This window comes from Electrophorus electricus, chromosome 8, assembly GCF_041902795.1.
Source record: "Electrophorus electricus isolate QZ-2024a chromosome 8, ASM4190279v1, whole genome shotgun sequence".
Taxonomy (NCBI): Eukaryota; Metazoa; Chordata; class Actinopteri; order Gymnotiformes; family Gymnotidae; genus Electrophorus; species Electrophorus electricus.
Genome location: NC_137504.1, coordinates 6,485,255 through 6,510,787, shown reverse-complemented (window position 1 = coordinate 6,510,787; position 25,533 = coordinate 6,485,255). Strand labels below are relative to the sequence as shown.

The window sequence follows — 25,533 nt, the reverse complement described above, 5'->3', positions numbered from 1 at the left end:
CCATTCCTCGTTTGTTCCAATAGTCTCGAGTCAAGATGAATTAATAATAATAAATTGCGATTCCAGAATTTTGTTAAAGTGTGGCTTAAACTAAAAACAACGATTTTCCCACAGTATCTTTTTGAAAATTACGCTGCAGGCCTTCACATTCCATAAACAACCGGTTACTTTATAATAAGCTATTGGTGATGAGTCTATAATGATCATAACATAAATGAAAATTAAAACCAACAAAATTGTAACGGAATGAGTTAAAGCTGCACGGCTATACATGTGCATAAGATATAAATATGCAGCAAGTTTTACAATGGATTCGAACGTAGCTTAACGAAACACACATGACCGGACCTATGCGTTTTAGAAAACGTCAAAATAAAATGTTTTTCTGAAATAAAATGAAAGAGAGCTGTTAGAGAACGCATAGGTTACTCGATGAGACCTAACGCTCCAGGAAACAACTCCTCATAATTTGGAAATAAGACTGAATGTGTGAGCCCATCGTGGGGTTTTTTCTTCTTTTTTTAAATTTCTACTCGTTGCAATCATTTGGCAATCAAAAACCTGAAAAAAAACAAACAAACACATAAAAACCGAATAAACAATCTTCGTCGGTGTCCATTACTTACCAGAATGACTACTGCAGTAAAACTATTTGTGGACTAGCTGAGATGTACCTGTCATAGGCCACGTCATCAGGCGGTGACGTTCTGCATTTAGTGGTCCATTGATGTGAAGTTAATTGAGAAAAAATGAGGTTGGCAGCAAGGGTCAAATCTCGGCGGCAACACAAGATTATCTGGCTCTCAAATAGAGGTTATACCTAATGTCATCACATCAAGATGTTTTTTTTTTCTGGTACAGGACGATTCGTACATTTCTTGCAAAAAGTAATTGTGAAACGTGCGATGCAAATATGTTAAATAAATGTTTAATACACGATAATAGCAGTTACGTTCTCAGTTGTCATTTTAGGGGAAGTCCGGCTTCCCTTGCCTTCCACCAGGAGTCGCCAATGCTCCTTATAGTAGTATACAGTACAGTATCCAGTGATAAATATCGCAATGTTGTAGTTCTAGCGACGCAATATTGAATCAGCTTTTGGGAAAAGAAAAATCCCGATTACATTTTTAAAGTTTCATTTTAAAACAAAAACAGCAAGAAAACAAACAATAAGAAGAAATTAAATATTTCTTATTTAAACATTAGTTACAAATCATATATTGTCCAAACATCCATTCATCCACAGTGAGAAGGAACTGTAAACTAATATCTCAAACTAAACTAGACTGGAAATATAGTTTTATACTGGTACTTTATTCATTCCTTTATAGTCAAGATACAGGAATCTTTATAAAAATGGCATTTTTAAATAAAATGTAGGTCAATGAGTGAAAAACAATGGATTTCTGTTATTTTGGTTGTATACCCTGTTGTTAAACTAGTGTGAATGAGAAATAGTTTGCATTTGCACTTAATGATACTGTCATAGTAAAGACACATTAATCTTCAAAACTTTTCCATTTGAAGTAAATACGGGTCCTTGCTTATTATATGTTCCTAGTTGTCTAAGGACCTTTATGTTACTTAAAAATGACATTTTTCCTACAGTTTCATGTGTCTTGACTGTAGACAGTATCAATAAATTGCCAGTGCAAAACTGAAATTCCCAGCCACACTAACTTGACTACAGTCTGTATACCAAAAAGTACAGAAACCTTTTGACTCATTTACTAGTGTATGTTTGCCAAGTGTACAAGGACCTATATTTCTCTTCAAAAAGCAATTTTCATTAAAGGTTCCTATGTCTCTACTATGACAGTATGAATAAAATGCCAATGAAAAGCTGCATTTCTTGGACACACTAGTTTGACTACAGGTTGCACAAACAAAATGACAGAAATCTATTTATTTTGACTCATTGTTATCATAATGTATCCTGGTTGTCTAAAGACATATTTTTCTTCAAAATGGCATTTTTCTAAAATGTGGATATGTCTTGACTGTGGCAATATCAATAAAGTGCCAGCGCAAAACTGCATTTACTGAAATCTGCTACTGCCTCATCATGATGCACTCCAAGTTGTCCAAAGAGCTTAATTCTCCTTCAAAATATACTCATTAATCAAAAAGTTTTATGTCATGACTATCATCACAGTATCTATAAAATGCCAATGAAATACTGCATTTCCCAGTAACACTAGTTTTACTATAAGGCTTCTTGCATAAGCAAGTTATATCAAGCTGTAAAGCTCAAATGTCAGAAATCCTCCTTTTGACTTATTGAACCCTGCTGTCTCAGCCTATTTTAAAGCAAGCAATCAATCTTTAAGCCACTTTTAGCAATTTCTTACTTTCTTATTAAGTACATAATAAAGTGCCACTACAAAACAGCATGTCCCAGCAGCACTAATATGAATAAAGGCTCTTTATGCCAAAATTCCTAATCTGTAATTATTGTTTTATCCAAGTTACTCAGTAGTGGCAAAATGGTACATTAGTATATACACCATCTCACTGAAAACTCAACTGATCTTTTTCCCCCTTAGTGAGATGGGTGTCAAAATGGCTTTGCTTCGCTCATCACATACTTTGTGCTTTTCACCAGACAGAACTTTAACATCTTACTCTCCCTTTGCAGTAGTTGCACTACAGCAGAGCCTGTTTAAATTCTGTTACATGCACTGTACTGCTAATAAGTACACTATAAAAGATTTCTCTTTGGTAAGACAAAAATAATTCATGGTAAGATAAAATAATGGTAAGATAAAAATAATTCATAATTCATCATTCAAAACACGTGATGTTTTGAATAACTTTTTAATCACTTTTTTTGTTGTTTCACCTGCTGTTTTCTTTTATTATCTCTTCATAACATTCACATTTAGACTACACCAAATAAGTTGCCTAAATGTTACATTTCCATCAATCGAGCCCTTTCTAAAGTACCTTATTATTGATTGATCATATATATATATATATTCTCAGGAATTATTTAACATTATTTGAGAAATATATTTGCAGTTGTATTTTTTGTACAAAGTCGATCAACTAGTGATTCCAGTTTCAACACATTTCCCACACTCCAACCCTACCAAATACACAATGAAATGAACAATACAAATGAACAATATATTCTCCAGTTACTACTGTACTAGTAGTTAGTCCAATTAGTTTTAAACATAGAAAAGAGCACACTGGCATCAACCAGGAAGACAGATGTACCACTGATGGTAAATTAGATGTATATGTTCAAATACTCTATATGCTCATATCCAGCATAGTATATTATTCAGAATGCTTATTTCAGTTTTTAGAGGAATCTTCCTGGGTCGCTTGGTCCTGAGGCTCTGGACTCACTGGAGGAGTGCTCTTCACCACAGGAGTATACGTAATAGGCACCACTCTCTCATTTTGCACAGCTGAGCTCTCTTTGGGTGCCTGGATCTGTAGCTGGCCTTGGATTAAGGAGCAGGTCACAGCCTCAGGCTTCACACCTTCAGGAAGGTCAAACTCCTGGCGGAATTCCTGGCATTTGTAAGAGTAGGATCCTTTCCCATCATCTTGCTTTTTCTCTGTCTTTCCACTCACTCGTAACTTACTGCCCACTTGTTTGACAGACAGCTCCTCAGGTGAGAATTCTTTTGTGTCCAGGGTCAGTGCAAAGTGGTCTTCTTGTTTTCCCAGTTGGAATGAGATTGGTTTGAATGTTACAGAAGGAGAGATCTGGTCAATTTCATCGAAAATCCTTCTATGAAGGCGTTCCATGAATTCTAAGTTGTGCCGCATCTCTTGCATGTGTCTCACCATTTCTTGTTCAATTTGAAAGAACAGCGGTCTCGTCTCTGGCCATAAACTGCGCACTGGCCAGTGCAAGTCCATGAAGGGGCTGAATGGAGACTGAATTGTGCTTGGGCAAATCATCTTCAGTGGCTGTTCCGTGCTGTGCTGATTGTAGCTGGTCTGTCGTCTATCTCTCTGCTTCTCTCCCAGATAGGACTGCTTGCTGCTTTTATATGCTGTGGTGGAAAGTTCCAGCAGCATTCCTGCTTCAGTTTGGCACTATGTAGGCCAGAGTGCTATGACTAGGCAGGTGCAGTCATACTCCAAAACAAGCTGGTTGTATTTTTGTGATCTAACTGCCACATGACAGAGGAATACATCATTGTTCTATTTACAGCCACCACTATGGCAGGTCAGCGGCAGGCGACCACATGGCCAGATGCTGACCATTTTTGTATGGTCATAGCCTACAACTACTTTTATATAGAGGGAAAGTAGCTATACTATACATAACTTGGTGTACTATATTCAGATCATTACTGCATGTTATATCTGCATGCTTTACTTCTTAGTTTTCAGTAGGACATTGTCTAACATTTCCTCTCATACTTGTCATATGCTTAAATTAGCAAGAGAGCATGCCAACAGTTGATCCTTGTCCCACACTCATACCAGATACCTTTTTTCAACTTTATAAATAACTGCAGTATAATGCTAGAGCATTTATTTTATTTTTCCAGTGTAATATAGAATTTGTAGAAAAACCAGCATATAATTATTTCTTTTTAGGACTATGTATTTAAAAGGCTTAGAGCATAGGGCAATCGATGTGTAAATGTAGCTTAGAAAAGTGATAGATAATTCATTTTATATATATATATATATATATATATATATATATATATATATATATATATATATATATATATATATATATATATATATATATATATATATATATATATATAATATTTATTTTTATTTTTTTTAGAATATGCTTATTACATTTATGGGAATGGGGCTGATATTCAGTCTTTTGTTGATCATCCTCTACAAGGAAATAAGATTACTTATTACTTCGCCCTTACTGTCACTGTGCCACCCACGCAGGTTCAACAATGGTTCCTCCGGTCCTGGTTTCGCCGCTAATCAAGGTAGCTTAGCTATTATATTGTTAGCTAAATGGGGACACTGTAGTGGTGTTGTACATACATTACAATTATAAATTAATGTTGTATTTAACTGAGTACATTAAATTGACAGCGTTTACAGAATACGACCTTCATTCAGTCAGTAAGCTGGGACCTATCTGGCCAACTACAAAACACTACCCAATGCTAGCTAACTGCTTTACCCCAGAATTTCATATTGTAGTACTGTGGTGTGTGGCTCAAGGTAGCTAGCTAGTTATATTAAGCTAAATTAGCTTTTAGCTAGCTAGGAAAATAAATAACCTAACCTACAATACATTACAAGGTTAGCAAGCAGGTATGATTGCTGGGTAGCAAGCAAGAGCTGGAAATGTGGAGACCTTAGTCATCTAGCTAGCTAATTTAACGTTTAGAGAAACGTTATCTCACAGTTAAATTCGCTAGGTTAACTTACAGTGCTAAGCTTAGCTGATGAATAAACTAACGACATATCCAGCTAGGAAATCAGTAAAAACCCATCAGAAAATAAGAGAATCGCTTAGATAAGCGTTTATTTAGCTAGCTACTGTCCGTCACGGGTCTACAAAAACGTTAGCCTTACTTGCGGCTATTTTCTGTTGAGCGAATTCTTCATCGCCAATCTAACGCTAGTTTATTTGTTTATACTAACGTTAGCTGCTAGCTATTCCATTACCAGACCGACGACGGGAACTTTAGACAGGTATCGGTAACAGATCTGTATCTTACTCTCTTTTGGTCATTTCAGACTGCAAGATGGTCAGCCTTACTAGTTGGAATAATCTGGCAAGCAGAAATATGGTAAATACTTAGACTGGAGTATAAAAATATTTGAAGACAATGCTATGCCTTGCCTTCAGTAAATGTATTTACTAAAGACAATGCTATGCCTTGCCTTCAGTAAATGTATTTACTAATATGTGAGGAATGGCTTACTAAATAATTATGTTTTGCTAATTTGTTAGATTGCCTGAAGCCTATTGCTGCTGAGGAGAAGAGGGTGGAAGAAGCAGAGAAGAAACTGAGGGAGGAGCAAGAAAGAATCTACAAACAACTTTCTGAAGGTTTAAAAATCTCTTTTGCCTTGGGTTGTTGTAGGTTTATTTTAAATTATGAAATCGTATAGTAAATGAACCAGTCTTTTTTATGACATGTTTATATATTTCTTTACATAAGGAGAGACACAACAGCATAAGACATTATACAGCATTCGTGTTGAGGACAATTGCTTTGTGCTTTGCACTTTTGAACCAGTGTGTGCGTGTGTGAGATATATATATATATATATATATATATATATATATATATATATATATATATATATATATATATATATGAGAAACACTGTTTTAATGTGGGCTCCTAAATGACCTGAAAATAAATGCCATTGACACTGACTCAGATGCTAACCCTGTGAGTACATGGCCTAAGCAGCCCATGACCTCTTGAGAGCTAACTGTAGCCTTCCTCTTTTGTCTCAACAGCTAATTCTGATACTATCCTGAAATGAATCATCTGAACATTCTGTTCAGTCACTTCCAATACAACCCCGAAGAGAATCACAAATTATATTAATAATTGTATTGTTTCTATTTTGGGAAAAAAAGCCTTGTCTGTGTTATCATTTGTCTTCTTTAATGCTTGCTTTAATCAGAACCCTGTTTTTCATCAAAACTCTGTTGTTGAATTCTGGTGTGCTAAAACATATCAGTAAAATATAGAATAAATAATTGAGTTCTCCAGTCAACAATTGTTGCTTTTTATTCTAGCTTTTATGCTTTTCCAAGTACATTGTTGGACAGTGAAGTTGTGCCATATTACATATTACTTCAAGCATATTACATATTACTTCATATTACTATTATTGTGCCATATGACATATTACTTCCAAGCACTCTCATCAAAACTTAGGCAGTGTACAAAATATCCAAGACATAAACTGGATTCAATGCAATGGTTGTCACAGGGGTCCTCAGTAGATATATATTATGGAACAAAATGGAAAAGTGATTTCTGAATAAGTTTGCAGTGTGTGGGTTATTGCACATTTTCTAGCTTCTGAAATACTTAAAATGTGTAAGTTAAAAAAAAAAAAAAGCAATGTTATTGCAAAATGATAACCGTTATGTGCCAAGGGTGAATATAACCTGATACAGTTTTTTTTTATTTCAATGTTCCAAAGTTTTTAGTGCTGTGTCCCAAGTTCATTCAAATCACATGGCAGGTTCACTATATTTTAAGAGTAGCTTTTTATGAAAACACATTCAACAGTGTACAGTGTAGCTTTTACGCTCAACAACTGTCCTTCAGGACTGTCACTGACATTTAAAGAGGAAGAGCATTTGTGTAAGCCCCACATGGTTTAACATAAATCCTGGGATTTAGGTCACAGTTCAATACACGAAAGTGCTGAGTTTGTGTAGCACCGCTTAGTGGTTTTACACAACTAGGTTTGCAGCTATCCCAAACTATTCCAATTGCAGTTATTTATATTGTGGTTATTTATTTAAAATATTCTGGGGCAGTTGTCAACAATATGTTTCATGTCAGCTCTGACTGAAATCTAAATAAATAGCATGAGTAAAATCTACAATAGTTATGTACATAGGTTATAGGAAGCAACAGAAAATTGTGAATGTTTATCAAATTATGTAAATGCTGTGCGAAACTAAGGCTTGAGTTGCAGTAACTACAGGAACCTTGAAAGGTGAGAGGCAGGCAGCCATTGAGAGAGTGGTGGAAACTGCAGAGAGTTTGTTTAAGATAAGAGGCTTAATTGAAGTGAGTAACTGCTCATAAACAGCTATGATATAACAAGTTAATTAAAGGGCTGGTGTGAAACAGAACATCAAAAAACTGGACCAGCAGCTATCTGCTTAGATTACATCTTACATTGCCAATATGATTTTTTTAAATGGTTTGTGCAAGTTCATAAAAATGCATGCTTTAATTCTCATTGTAAAAGCATACACAGCTTTACCTTTGGGATTCATCAACACTGGGCTGGGGAGGTATTTTAAAAGCAATACAATAACAAATTAATCATAGTCAAATTAAGACAAGTTCTAAACTGTCAATTTAGATTTGACAAATTAAAGGTTTGATTTCCATTTAGACAAAGTCATATAAAACTTGTATTTTTATACTACTGCTACTTTATTGTGCCTGTGTAAACTATTACATATGGACAGTAAACGCAGGAACGTAAAAAAAATTAGCAATAATTACCTTAATTTAGGTACTTTACAATAAACTCCACTGATGTGTTCTCTTCCTAAAGCTGATTCATTCTATAGAGTCAAGATTTACAGTGATATGTACTGACATTCTATATTTGTCTCATGGACAGCTTTTAGGAAGAAAAACATTTCCCTCCTTGATAATTATTAAATAATGGGAGACATAATCTGCCTAAATATATTTAATCTGTTGTAGCAACACCTCAGACAGATGTAACATCTATAGCAAATTAGCTGAGAACTCATTAGACTATATGGTATCAAGGCCACTGGCATTGGTATTCCCTCCAACTGCTAGTCTCATAAGTGAAAAAATCAAGTACTAGAGCATTTCACTGTAAATATGGTATGGTACAAGCTTGATGGTATGGATGTACTTGATGTATATAATGGTGAAAATTAATATTCAACAGCTCAACAGTACAACATATAGTGTGAATAGTAAAGGTGTTACATTGAACCTACAATGCTACAAAGGTTTGCTCTTAATTATAAAGGTACCTCTTCAGAAAAAAAAAACCCCTTGTATTCCATTCATATATGTTAGCCATTATAAATTAAATGACAAAATCTCAATTCAAAATTAATAGTTGAAAAAGGACAGTTGTGAGTCTTCAAAGTTCTGTGCAGCACAACATAAAATGTCCTTCAATATATTTAATAATCCTGTAGCTATTGGGGCATATACAGAATGTGTACTTCTCAGGCCAACTCCTGTAATGCCATCATGATGATGACACAAAATAATGGTGCATGGGATTTGACTAATCACAAATACGGCATTTATTCTCTAAATTCTGCTTATTGTACATCTTATAATTCAACTCGCAAAATTACCTCCATACTGTGAACATGAGTTCTAATGAGTACTGCCAATGAATGAACTCATACCATAACCAAATTCCAGTTAATAATAATAATATCAATTCATAACTTTGATAATTGATGCCTAAATCTTATACTTGTCTACAAATTAAATGGAGTAATAGGTCTATCCTTTATAGTGATGAAAGTGTCAACATCTTTGCAGTATACACACTCTGGATCTGTCTTCAGATCATATAATATTCTACACAGCCACCATGTGACTTCACAAGGTAATCATTACTCCGCAAAAAAAAAAAAAGGATTTCACCAAGAATTATAACCCCAAATATATACAATGTTCATAGAAATTTCTGATACAATTGGGAGGCAAACCTAAACCTGACAGATTCAGTCTCTAACAATTTGGTGTCAGTTGGTCTAGTATTTTACTGAAAGCATGTAGTACTGTGACTGTGTTCTGGGATGAGACTGCTCTTCCCCTGTGCCGGTGCTTTCAGAGCCTGTATCATACCTTGTCCTCCCTAACAGACCATCTGTTCTAGCAGACTGAGCAGGTCTTGGAGCCTGCTGAACCTCCATTGGCATTGGCAATAGCTGTAGAAAAAGAACAGAACAGGTTACAAGAACACCGCCAGCCTACTTCATGGACAAGGCGCGAGTGTATCAAGGGACGATATATTGGGTATATGCCCTATTTTCTCTTTAAGCACCTATTCTGAGGGGAACCAGAGTGAACAAGAGATGCCGATAGCATATGTGAGAAACCATTTCTAACTCAAACCTTTTTTCGCAGCTGCCGCCTCCTGGTTTGCCTTGGCTGCTTCTTCGGCTTCCTTCAGCTTCGCCTCATAGGCCTCCTGCAAGGCTTTCCACTCCCTTCGGTTGTTCTGGATGCCATCATACATGGGCTGGGTGGCTGGGTGGAAGCGAGAGAACTCCTGCACATAGTAAGTTCATATAATTCAACACTGCACTGGCCTTTAAGCCCTGATATTTTTGCTGTTCATGCAGTTTATCATTTTAAAATAGTCCTATGTGGCACCTTGTAGACAAAAGTGCAGACAAAGTCTATGAAACCACATTGAAGCTTGGGCAGTTCTGCTGCTTTGTTTCTATCCATCATGGGCTGGAAATAAAAATATGGATAAGTGAGAAATTTCTTCAACTTAACATTGACCAAACAAAGATATACATAGCCAAACTTAGAAATACCCACAATTGGTTGCTGTTGAAGAACAGTCCTTTCTAAGTCACCCTGTTCCCAAAATTCAGCTGCTACAGACAAAGCCACCTGAAGAGAAGTGTGGTCATGCAAAGGAATTCTAACCACTTTGTTAGATTACACTATTAAATCAGACATGAACTACTGTTAGGGCTCACCTTGCTTTGAACCTCCCATGGTTTGGTGATGGCTGACAGATCGCAAGCTGTCATCATCATGGCCCTATTTAATCAGTGGAAGCAAGAACAGATGGAAATAAACATGCAAGCAAATAAAAAGATATTGTGCTTTATGTAATCAGTAAAATATGATACTAAGTTAAATATCACTGCTTATATAGTGTTAACAAAGCTCCAATCGCAACAATAAATATTTTTTTCTCACATTACAATCTCTTTCCTTGTTGTTTCCAAAGACATGAAGTCAACCCATTTTTTCTCATCCTCATATGTCTCTGACAGATCCACAATTTTCTGGAACATTGTCCTTTTCCTATTAAGAATAGAAAGATGGCTGACGTTTTCAAGGCCTCATGATTTAAATGCATCATTTACATATACACTGGAGCTGGGAACTTTAACATGGACTTTGGTTATTGATTCTATTCGGCATCTGATTATATATGCAAATACACTATAGATACAAAGAGAGAAACTGTAGCCTACATGGTGAAATAACAGTACTGATCTATTACGGAGGACTCACTTGAAGTACAAGGCAAGGTCAGTTGCGATAATGGCAATATCAATTAAATGGAAAACATGCTCAGTCTGTCTTCTGTTGAGGTTTTGAAAAATATTTAAAGACTGGGGATAGAGATGTCAAAATGAGTAATTTTGCATAGTGGATGAAATTATTCTTTTTAGCAGTTCAATATTATTATTTTATTTTATTTTTTTAATTTATGATGCAAATTTTTACCTCATCTCCAAGTAAAAACTTGCCAAATTCTAGATGATGTCTCTCCAGAATGGATGAGCCATGCAGCTTTGCTAGTGGATTTTGAGATCTGATCCCAAATAAAAGTATGAAAGATAAATATGAAATATGAAACTGAATATTACTACAAATTATACTGCAAAGGCATTACATTTACTTTTACATTTATGTCACAGGTAACATGCATTACACCTGTTTAAGAAATATTACTGACTGTTTTGGGTAGCATATTACTAATGGTACTGTGGTGGCAAGCATTAAGCAAGGTGTGAGCTCAGGAGTGTCTCTACTGAACTCCATATGAGCAGCAAAAGGCAAAAAAACAAAAAAGGCACAGTGAGCAAGCAGCAGGCAGGGATCGCTTTAGGCATAGGCATGCAAAAGTAGAGAATGTGCAACACTGGAGGAGAGTTCCTGTGGCTTAAACAGAACGGTGAACAAGGGGCAAGGTATGTGCAATATATCAATAAGTGGGTGATTGGGATTGGGGAAGGGAATGTGTGTTTACGCGTGGGAGTGGCCGTGGTCCTCCGATTGGGTGCTTGCCGCACAGTGATAGGCATATATTCAGTTGTAAGTCATGTTCTACAGTGGTAGTGACAATGATTTACTCACTTTACTTGGTAGAGGTTATTGGTGCCTCTGTGATCAATATCATGCAGGAAGCCAGCTGTGATCATGGCCATGACCTCCAAGTCTGTATAGTAGCGCTTCAGCTGTCCTGTCTGACTCCACAAACCGTGAACAAGAATTATTGCTTCTATTGCATCTTCTCTCAAATTAAGACTAAAGGCAACAGAAGCATTATTTGAGAATCTAACTTTTGTTGCAGTACATTGTGGGAATAAGGTAAGAGGATGATACCGTTAGTAGCGTGAACATGGTTTGTCCAACATTAAAGCCATGACGCCAGTTGTGATAAGTGATGCGTCTGTAACCTTTGCTGACTGAGTACATGAATCGTACTAGAACCTGAAGTGGACAGAATTAAAGTGCTACATCATCTTAAGTTCTTGATCATTTTTTTCTCTAGTTTCTCTAGTTAAAGCATTCTCTAGTTTCATCAGAAATCCCAAACACTCACCTCCTGAGGGACCTGGAATTTCTTGACAACTCCAACTTCATAGTACATTTGGATCCCACACCTCACCAAGTCCAGTTCAGTGCAGTCAAAATCTGAAAATCGGAACTCATAGATCTCAAATTTTCTGGGCCCTGGAAGTTCTTTTTTCTACATGAAAAGATATAGGAGGAGAAAGAAAAGAGTTATTTGTTACTTTGCTTAAGTTAAAAGTATGTATATGGGAGGCTGAGGTCATCACTTTCCATTCTTTTACCATGCTTTATGTGCACTGCCACATTAACATGTATATAAGTTAGATATACCAGGATCTGCAAAAGTTCATCCTCTTCACAGTCTCTTGGTTCTTTTCCATAATGCTCCCTGGTTTTCTAGAATACCAAACATAAAGTGACTTCATGGTTTATTTTCTGCCTTAAATAATTATAGAAGAAGATGGGAAATAAGAAAGAGATACAAAGATGTTAATTTACAAGGATATTCTGAATCTCATCATCTCGACACTTTACATGGTACAAAACCATGTCCTGGGCAATGTCTTTCCTGTTCTCCAGCTTATTCATCTTATCATAAGTGTCCGGGTTGAGTACTGACCAGCCCAGAAACTGGGTCAAAGCCTTTAAAAACAAGAAGGTAAACAAGACAAGGCCTCATGGATATGCATAGTAACACTCATTAACAAATACTCCAAGAGCACTGGAACCAATGGGTTCAGATAACTATGCGATGGTTCACCAAGGAACCTACCTCCATTAAATTTTCATCCTGTTCATCAAATGGTTTGCCATCTTTCCTGTTGTAGAAAGTTGCTACTCCCACAGTTTCTTCTTTCTTGTTGACAATTGGTAGGCACAGCACATTTTTAATGGTCCAACCACTGTCATCCAGAGGCTCAGACTACAACACACGGAGACAAGTCCATGCTTGTGTATGAGTTAACACCTTATTATCTATTACTCTGCATATACTAGATTTTACTATTTTGAATACTAAATAAAAAATAAATTTTTTTTTTTTGACCACGAGTTCATGAGTTTCTACCTGAAAGCTGAACATTTCGTCTGCTGCTGCGTTCATGATATTGCAAATCTTAAACGCAATCAGAAAATCACAAACATATATTGTTTTCAGGCCTAATGAGCATACTGTAAGAAATGTAAGTAAATGGCAAAAAAACAAAAGAATGACACTTACAAATCCACTTTCTGCTACATAAGTGGGTAGACCGCTGGCCAGAGCCCAGTGGTCTGCAGGAGGATTTCTGGAAAAATCAATGTTTCTCAGGTGAATGATATAAGAAGTTTAAGTTACTGCACTCAAACCTAAATAGGGCATATTTCAATGATGAATTACTGTAAATAAGTTTTGATCTTGCACTTTACATAATGGCAACAGAAGATCAAAACTTACGGAATGACTTTGATGTCCTCCTTCCCATGCAAAATGTAATCAATAACTTTGTAGAAGATGATTTCCTGTGTGAACACAAATTAATGAGCCTTCACGTTATCCACTAGGCCTGGCTGAAGAGTGCATTGTTAGGCTTTGTGAGCTGCTGACACACCTACCCTCCCATCTGGAGTGCGAGGGCCTGAGTATGGTGCCTGCTCTTCCATCAGAACAGGCCAGATGTCAAAGAACTCCTGTTGAAGAGGAGGAGAGAGAGAAAGAGTGTTCAGACAGGAGTCTCACGTTAACAACTGTACAGTAAGCATTTCACATATTTTTCTGGGGTTTGGGGGAAAGGATATTTTAGCCATTTGAAAAGCTGTACTAATTCATTGTGCAGTGTCTGCATCTGGACGCACCTTCTCCTTGGTCATGTCAAGCAAGCCGACAGAGTAGCGATCACAGTTGAGGTATGCTCGAACTGTGTACAAAGCTTTGTGAAACTGACGCTCAATGTCCGTGAGTTCTTCAAACACTTTGTTAGCAGACCACAAGAGCAGCTGCTCCCAGAAAAGACCACAGGATGAGAATCATTCCTTTTGGGCATTACAAATGCTACCACACCCACACAGCACCCACTCACCTGGCCTTTGCGTGTCTCACAGCTGTGCAGGTAGCTCAGGTGGTAAATCTTCAAATTCAGTGTGCCAACTTTGAGATACTTTAAAAAAAGCTGTGCAGAAAATGAATAGCTTGAAAATAATATTACATTCTATGTATTTTCAAAATTTAAATCAAATCCCAGAGGGTGAAGTGCATGGGGTGGGGAGTGGAGGGGAGATGGTTAAATTACTCACATCCTCATCTTCGTCTGTGAAATTGGTTCCAGTAGTTTTATTTACTCCCATGATGACTGCCACCACTTCCTTGCCATTCATTATAGGTGTAGCCAAAATGTTGTGTGTGGTGTACTCTGTCAGTTCATCAACAAATGTGCAGAAGTGGCTATCCTGGAATGATTAATAAAATTCTACCAAAAACTCTATAATTCACATATACTGTATATGCAGATCTGGTAAATATCTGGTACTAGAATTCTGTTATAAAACAGTAAGGCCTCAATATCTGTTTGGAAATGGATTCTTCTGAAGCATAAACACATAGATTGGTTGTTATTTTACTGGTTTTTGTACTTAGTTCAGAAATCCCATGAATTTATTAAGATTTAATGACCTTCAAAGACATAAAAAACTGTGATGTATTAAGACATGTTCATTGTGTTTACTGGTGCCTAACTGCAATAACTAAATAAATAAAATAAACATGATTTATTGTTTAATAATTACAATTTATAACAATAATAATAGTTGTTGTTCTTTGTACCTTTGGTCATGCTTTGTTATATAATTACTTTTATTTGGCTCAAGCCAAATCACAAACCTGTTTGTGTGTGTGTGTGTGTGTGTGTGTGTGTGTGTGTGTGTGTGTGTGTGTGTGTGTGTGCAAACTACTCAAAATATCTAAATGGGGCTGATCTGTTGGACATTCTAGCTGATGCAAAAAACATACCACAGGTGCAATAATCCTCATTTAGAAAGCGTCATTAGATATTGAAATAAAAGGATTATGTCAAGCAGATTTAGCTAACCTAACATATGCATCTATTATAATGTACTGGCATAAATTAAGATCATAGGACTTTCCACACTATTACTGAAACATATGTAAGGATTAAGATATCACATAGCTTCTGTTTTACCATAGAAAAAGATGTAAAGCAGCTTTTCTTTAAAAGTTTTGATATATTTCCTACCTCATTAACATCCTTGACATTGATGTGTTTTTTGGTGTGGGCTACATGCCCAACTATGCCAATATCGAGAGGAAAGACAATCTCAGAGTCTGGGGAGACTATGCAGTCTTCCAGCTTTGATGTGGCGTTAACATTGAACAGTCGAGTGGCCAGCTCAGCAATGCCATTCCTCTGCCGGTACATGAAAAGGCTACAACGGTCGGCATGGATAAGGGCACTGATTCTCTTCAGGATCTTAAAGATCACCTTCTCCATGTTGACATTATCCTGCATGTCTTTGATTAAATCATAGAATATCTCTCCTTCCTCTACCTGAGAGACTTGCTCAAAGGAATCTAAATCCACTGCAGACTCTTGGATTCCCATCACAGAGGCCACTGCTCCAGGTTTGAGTTTTTTGCTAAAGTAGCTCTTCACAAACTGTGGGTTTGCATTCAAGAACTTCTCCACATCTTCACTTTTGATACTCATTTTGGGTTTTGTATCTTCTGGCCTGGTCCCAAAACGTGGCTCGTAATCACCTCAATGGATTCAAACGGAACAGGTTTATTGTTGCCTAAAAGATACAACTATTTTTGCAGCACATAATCCCGAAACTGTTAAAAAAGGGGGGGATATTCGGAGTCATGTAGAGAGACGCCTGCAGTAGCAGGGCTGATCTGAGTCCAATCCAACTGTCATCAGCAAGGTGTTTTCTTATTAGTGTTGAAGGCAAACCAGGATCTTCTGATGCAAAACTGGTCATGTGATAAGTAGCGACACTGGGGTCCACAGCCACAGAGTAGTAACTTGGCTTTCTTTGCTCCTTTTTCTATGCAGGGAAGAATCATTAGAAGACCTTTTCACTTAAAAGGTGCCCCATACTTAGTGGAAGTGAAGATGTGCAATTGGTTCTTCCCCTTGCCTCCTCTCCCAGGCCTTTACGACACAATCTCTTTATGTTCTTATCAAAAACACACTCCTCGTTTCTAAGCCCTATTTAGCCAGGCCACTAGCTGATTATCTCGGTGCCCTGCTCCTCTGCTCCTTTTCTCAATCTCTGCCTCTCCTCACTCTCTGCTTCTCTACAGTAAAGAGCCCTCGTGAAGATTAAAAGAAGTCATACACAAATAATTGCTCCAATTCATGCTCACTGTCTCACTGTCAAAAATATATCTTAATAATTCTTAAATTCAGAACTGAAGAACATTTATATTAAGTCCCATGTAAAGCAAAAGGTCAGGCAGATTATTACCACGTTAATAGCCTGGTACCAACACATAGTGAGTTATGGTGAGGACAAGGCATTACAAGAGGTGTGACTGAGTTTATAATGGTTAGATATGTTGAATTATGTCCAGCTGTATCGTGGTTGTGCATTTCATAATTAACATCTTCATTGCATACAGTGAAAATCATTTCACCTGACCTGAAATTCACCTGATCAAGTACACCACTAAGGATCTTTAACCAGATTCATCTGTAAGTAGACTAAGCATCAGTCACTGATAATGAGAGAATGCATGATGCAAATAGGACTATTCCAACACATCAAAATATGTGTGGATAATCAATACAATTAAACAGAAAACACAACTTTTTACCTTAATTTAGGCAGTGAAAATAAATAGACATTGTTCCTGAAAAGCCATTACTGTGGGAATCAAAAATGTGCAATCCTTTAAATGGCCAGAAGAGAGCAGTAGAACACAGTTTGCAATGTCCCATTGACCATGAATAGCCAGAAGAGGCTGGTTCAATTTAGCCACAGCAACGGTATTTCAGTTCTGTGAGAGCTAAAGGCCAGTTGTGGCATGGGATTAGAAGTAATGCTGTCAGGATGCCTCTCAAAATGAAACACATGCCAAACATCAGTTGGATTGTCAGTTTGTTTTAATTTTACATTGGGCTAAAATTGAGGTAGAAATGCATATAGCATCGTCTCTCAAACATTTCTTGCTTTACACCTTGAACACAGGGGGTGCAAAAAGAGATCCAAAGGGTGATTAAATATTGTTGATCTTTAATGAAGATAATTAACAAACAGCACTGGTATTCAAAGCATCACTAAGTGGACATAAGCCTTTCCTCTGGAGGAGAAGAGGGAATGTTTTTGAGAACACTATCATTTTAATTATAACAAAGCAGGTTACTGCAAAAAGTGTTAAGCAGACATTACTTACTCTTAAACATTTTTTTCTAGAACCCTTAGAGAAGAACACATAGGGACTTTAGGTGCTTCCTTGTAATTTTTACATGAGCTGCATTTGCATATAGCTGACCTTTTTAGCCTGCAAGGTGTAAATCCCAGCATTGAAGTATTATCAACAGAGTTAGACAGAAACCCCACCTTCCAGTCCACATTAAGACCATTTCTACATATTGCTGTGGAGGCTAATCATGGCTGGACCTAGGACTCCATGTTCAAAGTAAAATGTGTCTATTATGTTTAACAACGCAAGGAAGATATATAAATCTTCCTGGGAACAAATTGTTTTCAACAACAGTAAGCATGTTGTTCAGTGAAACTATATTATTAGCCCAATATAAACAAACACTCAAACCACCCCTCTACAGAAAAGGCCTGTAAGCCCTTTATTTAGTGTAGTCGAGTTGCCAGGCCCAGTTCTGTGTATCCTCCTGGGGCAATGTGTTCCACCAGCAGTAGCTCCAAAGTGCTCAGCTCTGCTCCTGCTCTGTGCATGGCTAGGATGGGAACGGAAAGTCTGATGAGGTCTGGGGTTAAGAGTAGGACCATAAGAGGAAGCTAAAGTTAGGGACTTGTGTATGGGAAATAAGTGCACACTGATATCACATATTTATGCTGGTGCCATAATTTGGGGTAGTTGTGTAAGCATCACCATCTTCCAAGAGAAAAGTCGGATCAGTCTAAAGCAGTATCTTTGGCCAGATTTGCAGTTCTGCACACAATATGCAGTGTGATCTGTTGAAATGAGTGGTAAGTAGTATCAAATCACTGGGTTCATGCATATAATTACTTCACCATATCATTTGTGTTTACATGGATAAATATAGCAAAGGTATAGTGAAGAGACAATGGTTAAAAAATGTAAATCCTTTACAGGTTCATATGCAAATAGACAGTAGCACTGAAGTGCATATGTAATGAACCCAGGATGGTTTTAATTATTTTAAAAAATAGTATTATCCCACAAGTTGAATAATGTGATCTGGAAACAAAGGAAAATGTTGAGAGCAAACACATATATACCCTTTGCATATGCCATTGGAAGCCTTATCATTAAACACCCTGGCATAAGTATGCACTGCCTTTGACACAAGGATCATGGGTACCACGCCTGAGCCAGTGGGACCTTACTGACAAAGCCTCCAACCTTCAGGCTAATGCACAGATTGTCGGCCAAAATGAGATCACAGTGAGATTACACAACTGCAGAAGAAGCAGCAACCTGAGAGGTTCAGCACAGGCCCTGACTCCTAAAAGTAGTGGCTAGAAAAATCTTTGAGGTCTACATACAAATACAAGTGGTGATGTCAATGAAGTACCATCGCCCTGCATTTTGGACAGTCTGACATTTCGCATGACTTGGCTGAGCAATGCAAAGTGGTGCAGTAGTAAAACGATCCTGTTTGGCCTGAAGACACCAATAAGCCATGAAGCCAAGTTACAAGATAATTCCAGTGATGTCTGTAAGCACAAACATGGACTTTGTATGAATAATGTTATTAGTTCAACTGCTATCATTTCAATGTGATTATAACAACCCCTGCAATAAATGAAATAATAATAATGGTTAAATATATACAAAAGTGATATATTTTAGGAGACATATGGACAGTCAGGGTTTTTCAGGGTTTGGAAAAAGAAAACTGTCAAATCGTTATTTAGGCAAAATGAACTCTTTATAAAACCGATGAAGCTGAGTGCTGTAAAATCCACTTAAAGCACTTGCAAATACATTCATGGTGGAAATCAATTACTTAATTTAAAAAGACAAGATGCCATGAATCTTTTGGCAGGCAATGTATTAAAGAATACAGGTATATATGTTCCAACTGAAGAAACTTCAATAAGAAAATAAAATCTAAAAACAATATGTATGCTCCTGGGCAAACAACTAGCAACAAGCAGTGATGAGCAAATGGTGTTTTTTTAGTTCTTGTTCATTTTCTAACCAGTGAATTGTTAGGATCTTACAAGAATCTAATGTGTCAAAATATTTTTTAGTTACTAGAAAGATAATATTATATTTTGCAGTAAGCTACACATATAGGAAGATTCTTCGGGCCTCATCCATTTGAATGGCTTTCTGGTGCGGCTGTAGCGCGCACACTGTGAGCAGGTGGGTCAGATCTGAACCAAACTTTTCATGTCTGCTAGGCGCACCTCTACAGGTTTGACAAGGTCTTGTGGAACAGACGATAATCAAGAGCAGTTAATCTTGGAGCTAAAGTAAACAAACTAAAAAAAAAAGGTATATGGCCAAAACATGCATTTCAGACCTAGGCCAAACGCACCAAAACTAATGGATTTGTTCAAATAAAAAATAGGTGGGGGTCAGTTATAATAATGTTAAAATCGTCAATAAAGTTGCTAGTAACAGTAAATTACACTGAAGGAAGGCTTCACATATAAACGTGTAATATATCGATATGTGGAACTTTTTTTTTTTTTTTAAGTTTTATAATTTCTTCCACAACGTTGGCCCTTTTTCAGAAGATAATTGTTCCAACCAGCTTGCTCTTACCTTGCTTGTTCCTGTCAGTTGGTGTCTCTGATGGTGTACTATGTCCAGGCTGTCATCATTTTGTAACTGCCTAGCTAAGATCAAAACTGTTACAAGCTTATGGCATGCTGCATTACTTTTACTGAACAGCGAATTACAATATGTTTGAAAATATAGTTACAAGGGTTATTTTTTCCATTGATGGTGTGAAATAGAACTAGAACAAAAATCTAAGCATTTTTGTCTATTATTTAAAAAAAAATTCTTTGCCTATGGGTCTTTTGATTTTTTTCTTGTTTCTTTTGATGAAACTTTGATTCCAAAAAGAACCACATGCTAAAAATAGTTGGGGTCTTCTCTAACAAGCCACATAATCAACCCTCTGCCCCAGCAGTTTATACATGCAATGGATAACATTTAATGACCAGAACATACGCTCAGAACATTCTGATCCAGATCTTTTCGCCCACGGTCGTGACATTTTGATAAATGCAGAGCAAGATACGAGTGTTGAAAAAGGAACAAATTTTAATAAGGATAATCCAAAAACACAAAGTATTGTTAAGAAGTGAAAGACACAAAACAAAATGATAAGCAGACTTGACAGACGACTCATAAACTTGAATGCAAAGTACTGGATTGAGGCACCTGTGGGACTTAAGTATGTCAAGGAAATGTGAAACAGATGAAGGTAATTAATAATCGGGTGGTTGTGATTGGGTAAGTGAAGGAGATGATCATTGGTGGATGGTTATCTGATTGGTGACTATAATAAGGATATGATCTAGGTTATTTGCGATTGTCACAAGGGTATTATTTATTTATTTGTTTGTTTATTTAAATATTAACTAATGCAATTCCCTGTATTACATAACATTTTTGATTGTTTTTACAGACAGATTACACCAAGTAATTCTAGCACTGGATTAACCCCAGATTAACCACCTAAGCACCTTATTTAGCTACAAGAAGTGAATGTAATGAATAAACCCATCTGTGTAGTCAGTATAAAGAGTCCCCTGTTCCATGGAAACATCATAGCCTCTTGAAAACCACAGTCAGAAGTCCTACATGCTTGCTTTTGTCTTATTCCTCTACCTCCATATCACATCAAAACAAACGGGTAAAATCTGGTAGTTTTGATCTGAACTTCAGAAGCATTCGGCTCTTAATTCACTCTACCTTACATCTATGATGCCTGACGGCTTTTTAAAGAATCAATGAATTTCTCAAATGAATTCTCAAATAAGCAGAGGAAAGGGGCAGAAGAGTAAATTAAAGACTAAGCAGCAGCATTTCTGGATGTACTTTGTTCACCTCTGCTTTCTCTTACTGGACAGAATGGAACACTACACGTTTGCCCTGCTTGTGGTCTTTCTGCCCTGCATTGAGCACTGCTCGTCCTCTTCCTGTGTGGTGGACAGCTTTACAGTCAAGCAGGACTTCGACCCAAGAAAGGTAAGTCCACTGGGAGAGCACTGGAACTAAATGGCACATTAATGAAAGAAATTGTGCGATACTGATACTGGTGATTAACTATGTCAATGTGAATAAGAGCCTGTAACCATTAACAGTATGCAGGAAAATGGTATGGTCTGGAGAAGAGGGTTCCAGAGGGACTCTTCCTCCAGGATAACATTTCCACTGAATACACCATTGATCATGATGGCACCATGACAGCTCACGCTAAGGGTCGTGTCACTCTGTTTGGGTGAGTAAAGAAATAGCTATCCTCAGAATGGAAAAGCTAACAAGAAATAAAACTATATTCAAATATTTTTAAAAATAACTTGAGAGACAGAGTTCTTACAGTGAAATTTGATATAAGATTCAATTGGAAAGTTTAGACAAAAACAATATAGTGTTAAACTGTTCTATTTATATCTAGATTCTGGGTGGTGTGTGCTGACATGGCTGCTCAGTACAGAGTGCTTGACCCCTCTATCCCTGCCAAGATGTTTATGACCTACCAGGGCCTGGCCAGCTACCTGTCCAGCGGAGGTTAGTCAGCATTTACACTAACACAGCTGTATTAACCTGCTGTACGCAACTTGCCTCTCCATCCATCTGACGGTCCAGTTCAGCATCAGACCCCTGCATTGCCTGCGCTCCGTATCACAGCATGGTTTACTCATACAGGTGACAACTACTGGATCATTGACACCGACTACGACAACTACGCCATCACCTATGCTTGCCGTGTGTTGAAGGGGGACAGGACCTGTGAGGACGGTTATGCCATGGTGTTCTCCCGTAACCCCCGTGGCCTGCCTCATGCCATCCAGCGCATCGTGCAACAGAAGAAGGAGGAGATGTGCTGGACTGGTCAGTTCCAGCCTGTGCTGCAGTCAGGTAAGGTTGGGCTTGCAGCTCTCTCGTACGGGAAGACACACTCTCCCAGACTCTAAGGACCTCAGTTAAAGCACTTTGCAACATGCTTCTGAGAATGTAATTACTGTGCAGTAACAAATTGTAGCTTGGTAACTTGGATGTAGTGTAATTTACAAACATGACCTTTCACTGTTTGGTTCACAGGAGCCTGCTGAGCTCTTTGAGATAGAGTCCTTTGGCATGCTGGCATGGACTGTCTGCAACTCGCTGTCTCAAAGAAATATTGTCAATGTGACAAATATTTTAAACAAAATGTTCTGTCTTTTAGAGAGTTGTAGCATAAGTGTTAAACCTTTAGTACAAATGCTAATATGCATTCACACATCTGCTGAAATTTGAGGCTACAGAACAACTGTTGGTATAAAAATATTTTTTGAATAAATCTTTATTGGTGGAATAAAAAACTGGATTAATCAACTAAATAAACTGAATTAAATAGCTATATCTATGAAGGGAAAAAAAAAATTGTTCACATTGAGCTTAACGGAAGAGTCAGCTTTTCCAAACAATAATTGTTGTGGGTTTATTCCAAATCAAATAACATGGATACAGAGAGCACCCCGTGATGTTAGCACATAATGGTAGTGTCTGAAAACCAGATCACATGGGGCCTGATTTAAACTACAGTGTAGAGTCAAATTACTGAAAACAAACAAAAACACACACGGCGCTAGGCTGCCTGTACTGAAAAGTATTTTCCAAAGAAATCTGATTAAGGAAAGCCAGGCTTAATGATTTAAGTGGCTTTTGAGAGCCAGTTGGTCTTGGCTGTTTTTGTAAGGAGCAATGGGATAAAATACAGACAAGTTATAACCATTTTAAAGTGACATAATGTATATAATAATTTTAAGTAGAATTAAATACTACAATAGTTGCTTTTTGTATATTTTTGAATCACTTATCATTGAATTGTATGCCTCATACATCATTAATAATTCATGTTAATACCATAGGGCATTTTAATAGATAAAAATTAGGTGCATGAAACCAATATTCTAAAACTTAAGCTTTAAAGTTTTCTTTCAAATGCAACTTCAATGGCTCCCTCTTATGGTAGTGAGAGGGATCAGTCACTCAGTCACTGATAATGGTCCAGAAACTGCAAGCCTCTCTTTTCATTTAGTAAATTTTAACAATTATTACAACAAATTGTTACAGTAACACTACAGTAGCTAAAATATGACAAATAGTGATTAATTCTTGCCTGTGTAGGTGGTAAGTGTGGCATTCTAAAATAGTAAAAGTATAAATAGCTACATGATATAGTCTTCATATGAAAAATGTAAACCCACTTTATTAGAAACACCCAGGCATTACTAACACCTTAGATGTGCATGTTAGAGACTACAGCCAAACTGTTGCCATGCATTTGTTAGTCATTCTCCAACTCCTCAATGGTAGTTTTTAGAGCACAGGACTCCTGTAGGTTCTGTATATTTTTGGCCAGTCTTTTAATTACCTGCCTTGGTTCATCTTTGACATGGCCTAAGTCATCAACTGACTCTTGCACTTTGACCAGTCATGTAGTCTAGTTTTTTGTAGAGGGTATACTGTGTTGATACCTTCCCAGCCTTGCACACTCCTGTCCTGGAGTGAAACTACATAAGCATCATTACACTCACTAAAAATCCATGTTATCAACAATTTATCATAAGTAGCATAAGTGTTGCAAATGGCACAGCACTGAAGTAAACAAAAGCATGACTAATTAACATCATCATACAAGTTGTCTTTTTTTGTATATATTAGCAATAGCACCTAGTGCTGAACAGGGCCAAAATCTGCTCAAATTTCATGAACTGTTTACGATCTTTAGACCATGGATAACCAAAAAAGGAGACAAATTTTACACTCTTTTAATAGCTCTCATTATCTGACGATAATTGATATCCAAGATACAATATAGTAGTATAATGGTGTAAACGTCTGAAATTACGGCACCTTTAAGATGACCTTGAATTGTATTCTTATTTGCATATAGTAACTGACTATGAATTTCATGTTTACAGCAGCTTTGCATGTTGGCTGATAATTACATTTTTTGTTTTTGTCAAAGTATCAAAGGCACTGTAAAAATAACAATATAAATAATTAAAACATGAAATATTGCCAACACTATTATTTCCTATGTTGAATAAAATATTTTTTAAAAAGCTTGTCTACACCCGATATATCTGACAAACTAAATGCCTCCTCGAGCGACTCCATACTTGAGAAAAACGTGAAAAACCACTTTTCTAAGGATATGAAGGAATATTTACACAAATGACGATTCGCCCGTAATTAATATAACCTGGGGTTATTTTTTATGGCTCGTTTTCCAGAAGGTGAAAGGCGCCGGACTCTTGACTGACACGGGAGCGTCCTTTTCGTAAAAATGGCGCATTCGAACGGGACTATAACACTGCTAATAATTACGTTTTCTTACTCCCCATGTAAAACTAATCTCGTCCCAACAGGGCTTTTGACACAGGTTTACTCCCATTTAATATAACAATAAGTAACCTTGTTGCCAGGAAAACCATGAAGAAAATTAAACATAAACAAGACATCAGCAAATACATGGTTTAAAAAAGATGACCAAACGTCATGATACTGACAATTATGCTATCAAAATAACAATAATCATAACAACCATAATGGACCTCTGCTTAACAGCAGTGAACCAAAGTAAACTACATTGAATTACATGACCTACATTCAAGGAGCAACATTGAACTAAATGAACTACATTTTGTTCCCAATGGACAGAGTCATGAGGCAAGTTGACTTTTGCAAGCACACATCCTAATAAGTGATTAGATTAGTTACCTGACTCAAACCTTCACATATAAACATGTTGGTTCTGTGTGGTGAAGTTAATGTGCACATATGCTTGACACTTGAAATGACATACATAATGGTTGATCACTCATGTTACATCCACAGTACTGACAGCAAGGCCTTCTGGCAAGGACCGTATCACTGAAAAGAAACACATCTGTTAGTCTGTAT

General features: G+C 37.0%; 3 protein-coding genes and 1 long non-coding RNA gene across 9 annotated transcripts; 2 read left to right on the top strand and 2 right to left on the bottom strand.

Annotated features, from left to right (window-relative positions):
* Nucleotides 1–2,801: 2,801 nt before the first annotated feature.
* Nucleotides 2,802–4,056, bottom strand: hspb9l (heat shock protein, alpha-crystallin-related, b9-like). Its single transcript, XM_027028489.3, has one exon. The coding sequence runs from the start codon at nt 4,039–4,041 to the stop codon at nt 3,304–3,306; it is 738 nt and encodes a 245-aa protein (XP_026884290.2). The 5' UTR covers nt 4,042–4,056; the 3' UTR covers nt 2,802–3,303.
* A 726-nt stretch (nt 4,057–4,782) lies between these two features.
* Nucleotides 4,783–6,699, top strand: LOC113578890 (uncharacterized). Its single transcript, XR_004776204.2, has 4 exons — nt 4,783–4,934; nt 5,698–5,750; nt 5,915–6,013; nt 6,434–6,699. It is a non-coding gene; the product is annotated as an uncharacterized LOC113578890 (long non-coding RNA).
* A 287-nt stretch (nt 6,700–6,986) lies between these two features.
* pde6b (phosphodiesterase 6B, cGMP-specific, rod, beta) lies at nt 6,987–16,845 on the bottom strand. 5 transcript variants are annotated; one of them, XM_027028491.3, is made up of 22 exons: nt 15,461–16,845; nt 14,505–14,657; nt 14,291–14,380; nt 14,067–14,207; nt 13,827–13,901; nt 13,669–13,733; nt 13,453–13,519; nt 13,300–13,347; nt 13,006–13,155; nt 12,732–12,875; nt 12,564–12,629; nt 12,262–12,408; nt 12,042–12,149; nt 11,793–11,902; nt 11,160–11,247; nt 10,944–11,044; nt 10,623–10,730; nt 10,397–10,460; nt 10,233–10,307; nt 10,059–10,142; nt 9,798–9,954; nt 6,987–9,610 (listed from the first exon to the last, which is right to left on the bottom strand). In XM_027028491.3, the coding sequence occupies exons 1-22, from the start codon at nt 15,929–15,931 to the stop codon at nt 9,555–9,557; spliced, it is 2,568 nt and encodes an 855-aa protein (XP_026884292.2). In that variant the 5' UTR covers nt 15,932–16,845; the 3' UTR covers nt 6,987–9,554. The 5 variants fall into 5 exon arrangements, with proteins under 5 accessions (XP_026884292.2, XP_081575419.1, XP_081575418.1 ...); XM_081719293.1 differs by having other exon boundaries at nt 14,505–14,677; nt 15,461–15,589; XM_081719292.1 differs by lacking the exons at nt 10,944–11,044; nt 11,160–11,247.
* Nucleotides 16,846–21,139: 4,294 nt separating this feature from the next.
* Nucleotides 21,140–24,643, top strand: rbp4l (retinol binding protein 4, like). Of its 2 annotated transcripts, XM_027028498.3 has the most exons (6): nt 21,140–21,271; nt 21,489–21,606; nt 21,723–21,859; nt 22,037–22,149; nt 22,288–22,500; nt 22,684–24,643. In XM_027028498.3, exons 2-6 carry the CDS (start codon nt 21,490–21,492, stop codon nt 22,692–22,694), a joined length of 591 nt encoding a protein of 196 aa, XP_026884299.2. In that variant the 5' UTR covers nt 21,140–21,271; nt 21,489; the 3' UTR covers nt 22,695–24,643. The 2 variants fall into 2 exon arrangements, with proteins under 2 accessions (XP_026884299.2, XP_081576117.1); XM_081719991.1 differs by lacking the exon at nt 21,140–21,271 and having other exon boundaries at nt 21,279–21,606.
* The last annotated feature ends 890 nt before the right edge of the window (nt 24,644–25,533 follow it).

Coding starts and splice junctions, on each gene's coding strand:
- pde6b (XM_027028491.3), bottom strand. CDS start 15,931: ATGAGTATCAAAAGTGAAGATGTGGAGAAGTTCTTGAATGCAAACCCA. Junction 10,731..10,943: donor GACCTTGCCTTGTACTTCAA/GTGAGTCCTCCG, acceptor TATTCTTAATAG/GAAAAGGACAATGTTCCAGA. Junction 10,461..10,622: donor ACAAGGAAAGAGATTGTAAT/GTGAGAAAAAAA, acceptor CTGATTAAATAG/GGCCATGATGATGACAGCTT.
- hspb9l (XM_027028489.3), bottom strand. CDS start 4,041: ATGCTGCTGGAACTTTCCACCACAGCATATAAAAGCAGCAAGCAGTCC.
- rbp4l (XM_081719991.1), top strand. CDS start 21,382: ATGAATTCTCAAATAAGCAGAGGAAAGGGGCAGAAGAGTAAATTAAAG. Junction 21,607..21,722: donor AGGACTTCGACCCAAGAAAG/GTAAGTCCACTG, acceptor AACCATTAACAG/TATGCAGGAAAATGGTATGG. Junction 21,860..22,036: donor GGTCGTGTCACTCTGTTTGG/GTGAGTAAAGAA, acceptor ATTTATATCTAG/ATTCTGGGTGGTGTGTGCTG.